The sequence below is a fragment of the Artemia franciscana genome, chromosome 16, assembly GCF_032884065.1.
Source record: "Artemia franciscana chromosome 16, ASM3288406v1, whole genome shotgun sequence".
NCBI lineage: Eukaryota > Metazoa > Arthropoda > Branchiopoda > Anostraca > Artemiidae > Artemia > Artemia franciscana.
The window spans coordinates 25662984-25678891 of record NC_088878.1 but is presented as its reverse complement, the minus strand read 5'-3'; the positions used below and the strand labels follow the sequence as shown (position 1 = coordinate 25678891).

Sequence of the window (15908 nt, the reverse complement as noted above, 5' to 3'; positions counted from 1 at the left end):
AAGGGGTGTGGGAGGGGGGATAGTTGCCCTCTAATCTTTTGGTTACTTGAAATGGACACTAGAAGTTTTAATTTCCGTTTGAATGAGCCTTCTACTGATCTTCTAGAAGCATTGGCTCGATAAGATAACCCTCGCCAAAAATCCGAAAAAAATAATGATAAAAAACAACAAAACTTTTGGACCAAGTCACTCCTTACCTACAGTTCATTATCACGAAATGTATATAGCGGCAATTTTTTTTACGAAAGAGATCGAATCCGAAGGTATTAAACATTTAGTAACTGGGTTAGGAGGGGGGATGCACTAACTGTTGGAAATATTTGGATGCTTTAAGTATCAATTAGTCTCTTTAAGTGTCTTTAAAGTCTCTTTAAGTCTAAGAATCTTTTCGCTGATCAACTAATTTTATTGAAACTTCATTTTAATTAATTAATAAATTTTTAATTAATAAATTAATTAATTAATAAATAAATACAGTTTTAATTAATAAATTACGTATCATTATAAATAATTATTATTGTATCTTATTATCCCTTTTAGATCTATTATAATATAAATAAATAAATTTGCAAATGCATATATATATATATATATATATATATATATATATATATATATATATATATATATATATATATATATATATATATATATATATATATATATAATATATATATATATAATATATATATATATATATATATATATATATATATATATATATATATATATATATATATTATATATATATATATATATATAATATAGTTGTCTGTGTGTCTATGTGTCGAGTGACGTCATGTTTGTGTGTCGACTGGCGTCATGTTTGTCGACTGACGAAATTACAGACCGGGACACCGGGACATAGGGAATATAAATGACGACCGGGACACTCAAAGAGAAAGCGACCGGGACACAAGGAATGTTACAGACCGGGACATCGGGACACAAATGACGATCGGGACACCGGGACATAGGGAATATAAATGACGACCGGGACACTCAAAGAGAAAGCGACCGGGACACAAGGACACTCAAAGAGAAATTACAGACTGGGACACCGGGACACAGGGAAACAACAACAACGGGGACGCCGGAGGGCACAGGGCGATATATAAATGACGACGGGGACACAGGGAATGTTCGATTAGCAATCACCATCAACAAAGCTCAAGGGCAATCATTAGAATAATGAAGTATAGATCTGAATACAGATTGTTTTTGCCATGGACAATTATATGTTGCATGTTCAAGAGTCGGTAAACCTGACAATCTATTTATATGCACAGACAATGGGACAGCCAAGAATGCTGTATATTCGCAAGTTTTACGTAGTTAAATATATATATATATATATATATATATATATATATATATATATATATATATATATATATATATATCACAGGTGGGACACAGGAACACAACTACAATGGCGCGTAACGACTTACGCGCGCGGGGGTGGGGGCTTAGGGGGGTGGGAAGTGCCCCCACCAACTAGGTGTTGGGGTACCCCAACAGCTAGTAAAGATATATATATATATATATATATATATATATATATATATATATATATATATATATATATATATATATATATATATATATATATATATATATAGTTGTTTGTGTGTCTGTCGACTGACGTCATGTTTGTCGACTGACGAAATTACAGACCGGGACATCGGGACACAAATGACGACCGGGACACTCAAACAGAAAGCGACCGGGACAAAAGGAATGTTCGATTAGCAATCACCATCAACAAAGCACCGGGACACAAATGATTACCGGGACACAGGGAATATAAATGACGACCAGGGCACTCAAAGAGAAATTACAGACTGGGACACCGGAACACAAAAGACGACCTGGACAAAAATGACGACCGGGACACCGGGACACAGGGAATATAAATGACGACTGCGACACTCAAAGAGAAATTACAGACTGGGACACCGGGACACAAATGACGACCGGGACCCAGGGAAACAACTACAACGGGGATGCCGGTGGCACAGGGGGATATATAAATGACGACGGGGACACAGGGAATGTTCGATTAGCAATCACCATCAACAAAGCTCAAGGGCAATCATTAGAATAATCAGGTATAGATCTGAATACAGATTGTTTTTCCCATGGTCAATTATACGTTGCATGTTCAAGAGTCGGTAAACCTGACAATCTATTTATATGTACAGACAAGGGACAGCCAAGAATGTTGTATATTCGCAAGTTTTACGTAGTTAAATATATATATATATATATATATATATACATATATATATATATATATATATATATATATATATATATATATATATATATATATATATATATATATATATATATATATATTATATATATATAGCCTGGCACTTACGCAGGGGGGGGGGGTCTTCCCCCCGAAATTTTATAAAATGTTCAATTTCCCCATGCTTTCTTGAGATTTCTGGCAAAAGTAGACGTTTATTAAGAATCTAGATACATATGTGAAGCCTTTTTTTTGGATTTTACAGAATGCAATTATCCGGTCAAGTCACTGCCCAATCATTAACCCATTTTCTGTTTAACCTTATACCCTCTTTGAAGTAATTAGCGATTGTACTGTTATTTTTTTTGTAAGGAGAGTTTACTTTCCACGCCAAAATAGAATTATCCTTGATATTAGGGTGTTTATCCCCTCTTTTCAGGATGAAGTACAGCTTCTAATGGATAAATTTTGGAAACTTTCGTTTTTCATTTAAATCGACGTTTTCGCAATAGAATAACTACCCCCCACAGCACCCATATTGCACTGTTAACCATAAAATTTCCTTTCAGTGGGATATAATAGATTAATCAGTGGTTCTAAATCGCTATGAACATAACCTGAGCAGAAAACGTACTTTTGAGACTTCAGTCTTCTTCCCCCCATCCGCTACAATGCTACAGATTAAAGTTAATCTGTATCTTCCGATATACGTGCTTTTTGCATTTGTTTAGTTACTAAATAAAAAAGGTGCTACTTTATATCTGCTGTTTCGAATGTTTTGCCCCCCCCCCCCGAAAAAAAATTCCTGCGTAAGTGCCTGATGTATGCATACTTATATATATATATATATATATATATATTATATATATATATATATATATATATATATATATATACATATTAGATATTATATATATATATATATATATTATATATACAGTATATATATATATATATATATATATATATATATATATATTATATATATATATATATATGTATATAGATATATATATATAGATATATATATATAATATATATATATATATATATATATTATATATATATATATAGATATATGTATATATATATATTATATATATATTATATATATATATATATATATATATATATATATATATATATATATGTATGTATATATATATATATATATATATATATATATATATATATATATATATATATATATATATATATATATATAGATTAAAGTTAATCTGTATCTTCCGATATACGTGCTTTTTGCATCTATTTAGTTACTAAATAAAAAAGGTGCTACTTTATGTCTGCTGTTTCGAATGTTTTGCCCCCCCCCCAAAAAAAAAAAAAATTCCTGCGTAAGTGCCTGATGTATGCATACTTATATATATATATATATATATATATATATATATATATATATATATATGTATATATATATATATATGTATATATATATATATATATATATATATATATATATATATATATATATATATATATAGATATATATATATATATCTATATAATTATATATACAAACACCTAGTTGGTGGGGCACTTCGCCCCCCCAAGCCCCCCGCGCCTCGTTAGTCGTTATTGCGCCATATTAGTTACGCGCCATTGTAGTTGTGTCCCTGTGTCCCACCTGTGAATATATATATATATATATATATATATATATATATATATATATATATACTAGCTGTTGGGGTGGCGCCTCGCGCCACCTCAACACCTAGTTGGTGGGGGCGCGGTCGCCCCCCCTAAAGCCCCCCCGCGCGCGTAAGTCGTTACGCGCCATATTAGTTACGCGCCTTTGTAGTTGTGTCCCTGTGTCCCACCTGTGAATATAGATAGATATATACATATATTTTTAACTACGTAAAACTTGCGAATATACAACATTCTTGTCTGTCCCATTGTCTGTGTGTATAAATAGATTGTCAGGTTTACCGACTCTTGAACATGCAACATATAATTGTCTATGGGAAAAACAATCTGTATTCAGATCTATGCCTCATTATTCTAATGATTGCCCTTGAGCTTTGTTGATGGTGATTGCTAATCGAACATTCCCTGTGTCCCCGTCGTCATTTATATATCCCTCTGTGCCCCCCGGCGTCCCCGTTGTTGTTGTTTCCCTGTGTCCCGGTGTCCCAGTCTGTAATTTCTCTTTGAGTGTCCAGGTCGTCATTTATAGTCCCGGTGTCCCGGTCGTCATTTGTGTCCGGTGTCCCGGTCTATAATTTCTCTTTGAGTGTCCTGGTCGTCATTTATATCCCCTGTGTCCGGTCGTCATTTGTGTCCCGGTGCTTTGTTGATGGTGATTGCTAATCGAACATTCCTTGTGTCCCGGTCGCTTTCTCTTTGAGTGTCCCGGTCGTCATTTATATGCCCTATGTCCCGGTCGTCATTTGCGTTCCGATTTCCCGGTCTGTAATTTCGTCAGTCGACAAACATGACGTCAGTCGACACACAAACATGACGTCACTCGACACACAGACAACTTATTTATATATATATATATATATATATATATATATAATATATATATATATATATATATACATATATATATATATATATATATTTAACTACGTAAAACTTGCGAATATACAACATTCTTTGCTGTCCTATTGTCTGTCCATATAAATAGATTGTCAGGTTTACCAACTCTTGAACATGCAACATAATAACTGTCCATGGGAAAACAATCCGTATTCATATCTATACCGTATTTTTCTAACGATTGCCCTTGAGCTTTGTTGATGGTGATTGCTAATCGAACATTCCCTGTGTCCCCGTCGTCATTTATGTATCCCCCTGTGCCCCCGGCGTCCCGTTGTAGTTGTGTCCCTGTGTCCTGGTCGTCATTTATATTCCCTGTGTCCCGGTCGTCATTTGTGTCCTAGAATCCCAGTCTGTAATTTCTCTTTGAGTGTCCCGGTCGTCATTTATATAGATATATAGATACAGTTTCTTTTTTCAGTTTTTTTTTTTTAGTTTTTTCTTTTCTTAGTTTTTTCTTTTTTAGTTTTTCTTTTTTAAGTTTCTTCTTTTTATTGATTTGTTTTCTTCAATTTGTCAATGTTCATTCTAGCATTGACACTTGGAAAAATCTTCACGTGCCAAGCAAGCTAAAGCTCCAACAATTTATAATAAACCTCAAAATTTTGGGTATCTGTTTTAAGGTTTTCGAATTACCTTAATCTTTTGTCAAAATATATTGAATATTTGTGCAATTCCCAGTTTTTTTAGTTTTTTAGCTTTTTTAGTTTTTTTTTCTTTTTAGTTTTTTACCTTTTTATTTTTTTTTACATTTTTTCTTTTTAAGTTTTTCTTTTTTTTTATTTTTTAGTTTTTTTAGTTTTTTCTTTTTAGTTTTTTTTTTTAGTTTTTTACCATTTTTCTTTTTTCAGTTTTCTTTTTCTTCTTTATTTTTCAGACGTCATATGCAAACCCTCAATACAAAAATACATACAACTTATTTTTATATATATAGATAAGATATAATCTGGCGTAACAGACATAGTGTAACAGACATAACAGACAGACAACTTATTTATATATGAAAAAGCCTAATTGGCCAACCCATGATAAAACTCAGAAAAGAAAATGAAAATTGACATATAACGGACGGTGTAAAATTCAAAAGAAAAAGTATAGGTCCCGACCATTTCGTTTTTGCAAAGGCAATAAGCAATAAGGCGTCCATAGTGCAAGCAAAAAAAAATGAAATTTAAAAAAAGGAGAAAAAAAGGCTGAAACAGAAAATAGTGAACATCTAAAGACAATTCAGACTTTAAGAGAACAAAACATGATGTTAAAAATACATAGGAAATAACGACGGAGAAGTCAGAGGAATAAAAAAATAAAAGCTGAAAAACGTTAAAAAAAAATCCAAATGTTCACTTCCACCATAAAATTGAGATGCTCTGGAATTCTGTAGTATTTAGTTGCGCTGTTGATGAGACATGATTTTTGAAAGGTTTTCATTTTACTGCTTGTGATGTGTCTCCGTGTTTGCTTCTGTTTCTTGTTTTTTCCTTGTTTTCGTTTACTTTTTTGGATATTTGTACTGTGGGCTATGGTTGATGCACGAAACTCCCGACTCCGACTAGAAGTGCTAACTATAACATCAAGTATGCTGATGGTAAATAAATCTAGCTTATCATCAGTGTACACACGTCGTATGTTGTGTGGGGCTGTAGAAATTACGAAAAAGGACTTTTAGGCTGAATTCCCCAAAAGGGGGAGGGGGATTGGAATGTTAAGAATATTATAGGAACTTGAAACTTGGTATCATATCGGAGTCAAGATCACCAATTGAGGTTAAGGCAGGTAACAAATTGTTCTTGTCTCAGTCCATTATTACTACGTAATGATAATGCGTTCCGCAAGTGTTTTTTTTTTATATTGTATTTTTTTTGTTATCTATGTAGTATGTACTATGCTTTTTTATCTTTTCTTATGGCAGTGTAAAAATCATTCGTGCTTTCTTGCTCTGTTTTAACTTCAGTTAAAATAAAAATCTGTGATTAGTATAAATGTTGCTGTCAAACTTAGTGTATATTCAAACAAGACGGACAAGTAAACTGGATTTACAAATTTTAGGAACTGGAAAAACCTATGAGCAGAGAATGGCTTCCGTTAATCAAGTTGAAGGCGGTGACTCGGACGGGGATGAGGAGGTCAGAAACCTTGACCTACCAGGTGAGCTCCACTCCACTTTTCATTTTAATTTTTTTTCTTCTAAGTGGTCTGTGTATTAAATTACGAAATTATTACGAAAAGGCGCCTCTGTTTCTTGATAGGTAAGTCTTCGAACTAAGTATATAATATTGGAAGCTCTAGTAAGAGCAGTGGTCAATTATAATTCTGAAAATTGGGCGCTTTGAAGGGTTGAAGAAGATTTACTAGATATTTTCTTGAGGAATTTTCTAAGGATTAATTTAGGTACCTGCTGGACTGACAGTATGTGATCCGTTTGTACTTGTTTGAGCTGTATGAAAAATGTTGTGCGACCCCCCCCCCCTTCGATTGTTATGATTAAAGAAAAAATGGGGGATAGGGAACGTTTCTCAGATGAAGAAGGATAGGCCGTAAGTTGTGGTTTTTGCCGTCCAGTTCTATCCATACGAAAAGTTTGTCCCTGAATCGGCTGGAATGAGGTCATATTGAAAGGATTCAAGGGAGATTGGAACTAAGCATCGGCACTGTTTCTGTTTTTGAGAAAAACAGAAACAGAAAAAAACAGTTAGAAAAAAAACAGAACAGAAACAGAAACAGGTCAAACAAAAACAGGTGACCTGTTTCTGTAATCTGTTCTGTTTTTTGAAAAAACAGAAAACAGCTGTTTAAAAATAAAAAACAGCTGTTTTAACAGCTGTTTTTCCTTACTTCTTCTATTTCTAATAGGAAAGAAAACATCTTCTTGTTAAATCCTTTTAGTCACATACAAAAGATGAGCAACTTCGTGCAATTCAACACACTAGCGTATTTTTAGGGGGGGAGGCGAAATTTGTCATAAAATGTGTCCAATCGGGTGATACCAACGCTATATTCCTATCAAGCTTAAATGTCATTTATAATTGACAATTTACCCTAGTTGCTCTTAGACCGTTGCTTTAGCGGTAAACCATTGCTCAAAGCATATACCAACACTATATTCACCGCTTAAAGCACGGATGCTTTCAAGCCGAGGCTACTTAGACCGCTGCTTGCTAATATATACCAGACAGACACAGAGTCATCCCATCTAGCTTATGTCCACCGCTTAAGTTAGAGGCTATTTAGACCGTCGCTATAGCGGTAACCCATTGCTCTAAGCAAATACCAACGCTCTATAACGCTCTATGGTTAGACCATTGCTCAAGTGGTAATAACCCTCCGCTACACACATATCAAGGTGCCTAGGTTCACCGCTTAAAGTACGGATGCCTTCAAGCCGTGGCTTGTTGGACCGCTGTTCTAGCGGTAACCCATTGCTCTAAGTAAATACCAACGCTATATTCCTCTTTTATATGGGATTTCATTGAGCCCATGTTTGCCACTTAAAGCACGAATCCTTAAAGCCGTCAATGGTTAGACCGTTGCTCAAGCGGTAATAGCCATCCGCTACACATATACCAACAGTAGAGACATGGTCATATGGGGTTCCCATCTAGCCCATGTCCACTGTATAGCATTCAAGCTTCTCTCTCTTTCTCTATCTCTCTCTTTCGCTCAGATTTACCCCGGCGTGAATTAGCATGAGAGGTTGACTCTAGTTGAGCATTGTGGAGTGACATGCATGAGAGGAAAATTTTCAAGTAGTCAACCCGCGTGTGTTCCCCAAGGAGAACCTCCAACAGGTTGACTCTATTTCGGCATTGTCAAGGGACATACATGCACGGAGAGGTGTAGCATAAATGGGAGACAGTCACAACGGCAATCAAAGGGGTAAAATTAACCTTGACTGGGTTGCCCACTTAATTGGACAATCTGTCTTAGCTTTTTTCTACAATTGGCCATGACTTTGACTTTTCCCACAAGTATTCCCTTTTTGTTTAAATTCAAAAATCAACGGTATCATGGTATCATGCCCGCTAGATATGCGTTTCGGTACGGTAGGTACGGGAAGGTATCATGCGTTTCGGTATCATGCCCGCTAGATAGCGCGGCATTTGAAAAAAAAAAAAAACAGAAAAAAAAACAGAAAACAGATAAAAAAAAAACAGAAACGGAAAAAAACAGATGAAAAAAAAACAGAACAGAAACAGAAACAGGTCAAACAAAAACAGGTAGCCTGTTTCTGTTTTCTGTTCTGTTTTTTGTAAAAACAGAAACAGAAACAGGCAGAAACAGGCAAGAAAAAACAGAAACAGAAACAGAAAACAGAAACAGTGCCGATGCTTAATTGGAACATCATGAGAGGAAGAAAAGAGTGGAGCTTTGAAAAGATGATCTTTCAAGATAATTCTTTAAAAGAACACGGGCATTGAGTAAAACTGTGGTTAAATTGGACGAGGGTTGAGCTAGATTAGTCGAAAAAATACAAGGTATATATGGGGTTGAGTTACACGCACACCCCACTAAAGGACTGGTTGATTATTAAAACCAGCAATGAATCTTGAGTTTGATTTTTTTTTTCTTTTTTCCTTTTCATCGATATAATCGTTTCGAACTTCTGGTCTAATCAATTTACCATACTTGTGAATTATAATAGCGATTTACATGCTGGATTAAGATTGCACACGTAGACTGGCTTACGATCTTTCAAATTTCTTGAAAAAGAGGTCAGTGCCATCTAGTTTTACATCCTGATTTGGAAAGCTCGGTCTTTGGGATTGCTCCTCCCCTCGTTTTTTCCTGTCCTTAAGATGAATTACTACCAAAATACTGCTTGTCACGTCTCAATTATGACGACAATTTTGAGTCTGACAAAAATTTGATTAGAGCCCTCCAGTGTTGCACCTGAGCGCTTGGCGGATTTTATTCAATGGAACACCTGCAACCAGGGCAACCTCGGGTTTCCAGGCGAACCAACTGAGAATTCTTGTTGCTTCAACATTCTTTGCCAAAGTTTCGTGTTCCTTTTTTTTCTTGTGTCTTGGATTTGACAAGAATCAAAAACCGGTTTATCCAGCATTTTCATTTAAAGCAACCCTTATGAATATTACTGACGAATGAATATTGTTTAATGCACTTCAAATCTCCTATACAGATGGAAACTTTCACTTGGGTAGTGGATTTATTTATGGGGACATTGTGGCAATTGGCACGTAATAATCGTCTGCTTTTTTCAAATTTTGCGGCAGAGAGAGTAAATAAACTTTAGAAAAAACGACAAGTCAGAATATGGTTTAAGCGAGTTTTCAAAACAATTCCTAAAGAGAAGTTATATGTTTTTTCCAGTGGCTAAGTTTCAATTCGTCAGTTGTGACGATGAATATCGAGTAACCCTTTAATGCCGAAGCTAGCGTTTATAGAAAATAAGTTTCGTTTTAACATTTAGTGTTGGTAAGCCCTACCACAAGACGCAGCATATAACCTTTTGTTTTCGCTCACTAACTTTGGCTGATTATATGTCTGTTCGTTTCGAATGTTAAGCTTCAGCAGATTCATTGGTGGCTTTTCTGATCTGAAATCCTGCACAGTTCTGCCAAGCTTGGCACAGTTCTCATGGCACTTGACATATTTCTGCCACGCATGGCCCTTGCCATCTGGTGTACGATATTTCTGAAAGTCGGTGACCCCTCGCAGACCGTATGTGTCTGTACTCCTAAGAGAAAATGTTGTACATCCCCATCATTAGAGCTGCATTTATAGTCGATGAACTCCTAGTAACAGGGTAGCCTGTAAGGGGATGCTAGGGACGCTCTCTAATATCCACTGAGAAAAAATAAAAATGCACAAAAGCAGAGAAAGAATTAGATTATTCTTTAAAAAATACTTATTTTTGAGATAAAAACCTTCCAATAAAACTTATCCCCTCCCCTCAAAAAAAGAATGCCTTCAGGCACGGTCGCATCCATTTTTTTGGAGGGCATTTACGAAAGATTTTTTCGGGGGGGGGGGTACAAAAAAACTTTAAAAAACGCATCAAAAATGTGTTTATATTCATTTTTGTTAAGTTTTCTACGAGTCGGACGAATATTTCGGGGAATGGGGAGGTCAAACACCCTAACCCACCCCAGGGATACGGCCTTGCCTCTAGGTGGGTCATATCAAGTATACCACTCTTCCTACACATTCGAAACGTCAATTATTGTCTGCTTTAAATTCATCTGTTTAGCATCATTAATGAATAATGTCATTTTTCTACATGTTGAGTTTATTGCACGTTTTTTCAGGGCTGGGGTAGGAACAGTGGATTTTCAGATTGCTCCCCAGGATGAATTTGTCAATACTGCCAGTATGTGCTCCTTTCAAAAATACTCTTATGTTGTGAATACCATGCACTCCTAATGTACTCTATTCGGAATGCTAATTTCGCTATGATTAGATGATAATCAGCGATCAAAATTTAAGTAGCTATTTAGTTATTTGAATTTATTTCATGACAAATTTAGAATCACCAAAACCCTACCAGATTCTGGGCTTTATGTAAAAAATATGTATAAATTTGTGCTGTTTACTGGGATTCAGCAATTCCTGATGTGTTACTCTTTACATCAGGCACTTTTTCAGGAATTCTGATCGGTGGAGGGGGTAGAATTGTAGAATTATTATTTTTTTTTGGGGGGGGGGAATGAATTGATAATGAGAATAAGAAGTGTCCAGAAAAATTCGCCACTGAACCCCCCTCTTCCAAAAAAAGTTAATTCGTATATAGAGTGCCCAAAAATAATTTAGGTGTTCGGGAGGGAGGGTCCCCGAGCCCCCTACCCCACGTACGTCCGTGTTCCCGTCTATATCGCACAACAGTTCTGAGAACTACGACTCACGAACGGTAATGCTGGGAATAAAATTCAAGAAAAAAGCCTTTCAACTTTCAGAAAATCATTTATGATCCTTATCCATTTTCTCTGCCAAGCCAGCACAATCTCTTACGAAGCTTTATACAAGCTCTTACGAAGTGCTGCAAGCTGAATTGAGTTTCCTTATCATCATAATAAAAATCTCAAAAATATCATTAAGAAAATTTATAGATGATCTTTAAAGTTGATCTGGCAAATTACTGTGAATTGTCAGTTTCTTGTTTGGGTGGGGCCATTTGACCTTCATACCTTTCGTGTTGAATACTATTAAAATGCTGATTTTTTGCAACGTGGATATTGGTGTCTGGATTGAAGATGCCATAGACTGAATATTTTTTGTTGTTTTCCAGTAAACATTTTTGATAAGGAGCAGTTTATTCTGAAGCTGTCAGCAGTGGTGTTGAATCACGAAAGTTTGAGGGGAGGGGGTGTTTATGCAAATGCGTTTCTTTTATTTTCAATTTAAATGCATTTATTATGAAAATACTGAAAAAAAGATGTTTTTCAAAATCTATTGGGGACCAAAAATCTAGAGGGAAAATCCCCCTCCCTCAAAACTGACGCAACCACTGGTACTGAGTAAACAGTGAATTAGTTTTAAGTCATGGATTACGGAGCTTGTTGATCTTTTTTTTGTCAGTCTGACTTTTATATTTCTGCATATTTGTGTACTACTAAGTGGCAATCAGGCAAAACTTTAGGAGAGGGAGGGAATGGAAACAGAAGTTATTTTAAAAATGGTTTTTAAGACTATGTACGTATGGTTAAAGAGAAGGCATCGCTTGTAAAAACTATATTTTGCAGGGTGAGGGCTCTCGCATTTTTCGCGCAGTCGTTCACTATAAATTTCAAAGAAGCCAAAACGTTTCCTGATCAGTGCAATGGAATTCAATCTCATTTTATTCTTTTTTCCTTTTATTAATTTTATAAATTTTCCTTTTATCAACTACTTTAATTTTTTTATTATTATTATTATTATTATTGTTATTATTATTATTATTGTTTCCAAAGGCACACACGTTTGTACTTATAAATATTTCTAGTTGAGTATAGTGCGGTCCTCAAGTGTACACTTCGTGTGTACAAAAGCCTCAATTTAACAGAAGAAGGGGAAATACTAATATAGGACATCCGATGGAAGGGACGGTTTTAGGGGCATGTGCCCCAAGAAGGTTGAAATTTCCAGGGACAGGGGCGGAGGGACAAAAATACCAATGAAGGGGCCTTAGTATCGTCGGTGCATTCCCTCGCCAAACATTAATTCTGTAACCGCCTCATCATCGCGCCTATCAGTTTATGTTCAAAATTTATAATGCTTGATCCATTATTTTTGAAGTGCATCACACATATACATACCCATCTCTCTCTCTCTCTATATATATATATATATATATATATATATATATATATATATATATATATATATATATATATATATATATATATATATATATATATATATATATATACTACTACTAATAACTCACTGCAGCACCAAGCCGCCTGAGGCCAACACAGCTACGCACGCTCCTCCTCCAACCTAATCTATTTAAGGCCTCCCTCTTTACACCCTCCCAGGAAGTTCCCATTTCCTTTAAATCCTTATTTATGACATCCTCCCAACCCAGACAAGGACGACCTGCTTTCCGTGTAGCCCCAGACGGTTGGCCAAAAAGGACAATCTTCGGTAATCTGTCATCCTTCATCCGTAGAACGTGGCCTAGCCATCTCAACCTTTCTTTCATTATAGCCCCAGAAAGCGGGATTGAACCACACTTTTCGTACAACCTACTGTTTGAAATACGGTCAGTCAGCCGGGTACCCAGAACAATCCGTAGGCAATTTCTCTGGAAAACATCTAGTAAATTTTCATCTGCTTTTCGGAGTGTCCATGCTTCAGAGCCATATTTGACCACTGTCATCACTGTAGCTTCCAATATTCTAATCTTGGTTTGTAGGCTTATCTTTCTATTCTTCCAAACTTTTTTTAACTGTGAAAAAACACCCTGAGCTTTAGCTATTCTACTTTTAACATCTTCACTGCTCCCACCATCTTTACTAATAATACTACCAAGGTAACTGAAGCTCCCAACCTGATCAATCTTTTCGTTACCTAAGGTCACCTGTTCATCTTCACTTATTCCTAACCTTAGTGACTTAGTCTTCTTAACATTAATTTTCAAGCCTATTTTAGCACCCTGAACTCGTAAAATCTCTAAAAATTCATTCATTTTGCTCACACTTTCATCTAATATGCTTAAATCATCAGCATAATCTAAGTCCAGGAGCGTTCTTCCTCCCCATTGGATTCCATGGTCTCCAATTGCCTTTCCTGTGCTCCTTAAGACGAAGTCCATCAAAATGATCCATATAAAGGGGGATAGAACACAACCCTGCTTAACTCCTGATTTAATACAAAACCAGTTGCTAACCTCATTTCCTACCTTAACCGCAGCAGTATTATTCTCGTACATAGCGCAAATCACTTTAATGTATTTTTCTGGTATACCATATAACGATAAGACCTTTGTTAACGCTGTTCTATCAACAGAATCGAAAGCTTGCTCATAATCGATAAAACTAAGGACCAAAGGTGTTTGACAACGAAGGGACTTCTCAATTATTAACCTAAGAGTGAAAACATGGTCGACACATCCTCTACCTTTTCTAAAACCGCATTGTTCTTCCCTTAAAACTTTGTCTACAGCATGTCTCAGTCTAAAAAGTATCATATTACTCAGTAATTTGCTACCTACAGAGACCAGACTAATGCCTCGATAATTCCGACATTCACTCTTGTCATCTTTCTTATACAGTGGTTTAATTAAGGTTTTCCTAAAATCATTGGGTACTTCCCCTTTTTCAAAAATCATGTTCATAATCTTCAGTAGCTTATTCCTAACCTCAGAGCCACCATATTTAAGGAACTCATTAATCATACTATCAGCACCTGGGGCCTTATTATTTTTTAATCCTTCTAGTACTGTCGCTAATTCTTCCTCACTAAACAAATCTTCCTTCACATCCAAGGTATCACAAACTTTTTCATTTTCATCTATATCTTTTCCTGCAACTGTATCTCGGTTTAGCACATTCTCAAAATGTTCCACCCATCTTTCTTTAACTTTTTCCTTATCACTAATTGTGACCCCATTTCTATCTTTAACTGGGACTAGTCCAGATCGGCTACTCCCTTTCAATTTATTAACATGCCAGTATAATATTTTACTATTATGCCGTCTAGCCGCATCTTCCAGATCCTCAGCAATTTTATCCATCGCCTCCATTTCACATCTCCTTAGTTCATATTTTAATGCTTTCTCCACTTTCTTTACATTCCTTTTGTTTTCATACGACCTATCGCTCAGATAATTCTTATACAAACCCCTTCTACTCTCTATTAAACCTAAAGCTTTTTCACTAATATTCCTAGTTGCTGTCTTAGCACTCTTCCCTAGGACACCATCAGCAACTTCACAAATTGTTTTTCTGAAATTATTCCATCCATCTTCCACATTGTCAAATTTTAAACCCTCAAGTTTAGTACTCAACTGTTCCTGGAATTTTTTTCTCAAATTTTCATCCTGAAGTCTACCAACATCATAACTTCCCGGGAGGGAGTTACTCTTCCGAAATTTCAGCTTTAAATTAACCTTAGACACTACTAGATGGTGATCTTTACTTTTAACATCAATAACGGCACTCCTATACACCCTAGTATCTTGTATTGATCCTGCTAGTCTTCTGTTTACAATAACATAATCAATAAGGTTTGCTGTCTTACCATCACGTGAATACCATGTCAACTTATGGGCCATTTTGTGACCAAACACCGTATTGGTTATAACTAGGTTGTTATACCTACAAAATTGCAAAAGCCTATAGCCATTACTGTTTTCTTTTCCTACACCAAAATTACCTAGGCTAGGATACCATCTATCCCTATTTCTACCAACCTGGGCATTAAAATCTCCTAGCAAAAACACCATATTTCTACCTGGTACCCTGTCTATTTGCTCCTGTAACTGTAAGTAAAATTCATCTGAGTCACTAGTATCTCCATCAGTTGGTTCAATGGGGGCATATACTACTATAACTGATACCCTAAACTTTTTAGTCATAAAATGAGCAATTAGTATTCTATTATTAATACCTTCCCAGCCTAAACAAGACTTAGCAGCTTCCTT

The 15908-nt window shown here is 35.6% G+C and overlaps 1 protein-coding gene across 1 annotated transcript in view; it reads left to right on the top strand.

Moving 5' to 3' along the window:
* Window positions 1-15908, top strand: part of LOC136037276 (nuclear hormone receptor FTZ-F1 beta-like) — a 120315-nt gene that overhangs the window by 33307 nt on the left and 71100 nt on the right. Inside the window, exon 3 of the mRNA XM_065719912.1 lies at window positions 6875-6973. Coding sequence (XP_065575984.1) covers window positions 6901-6973 — 73 coding nt within the window. The 5' untranslated portion in view covers window positions 6875-6900. The remainder of the gene's footprint in view (window positions 1-6874; window positions 6974-15908) is intronic.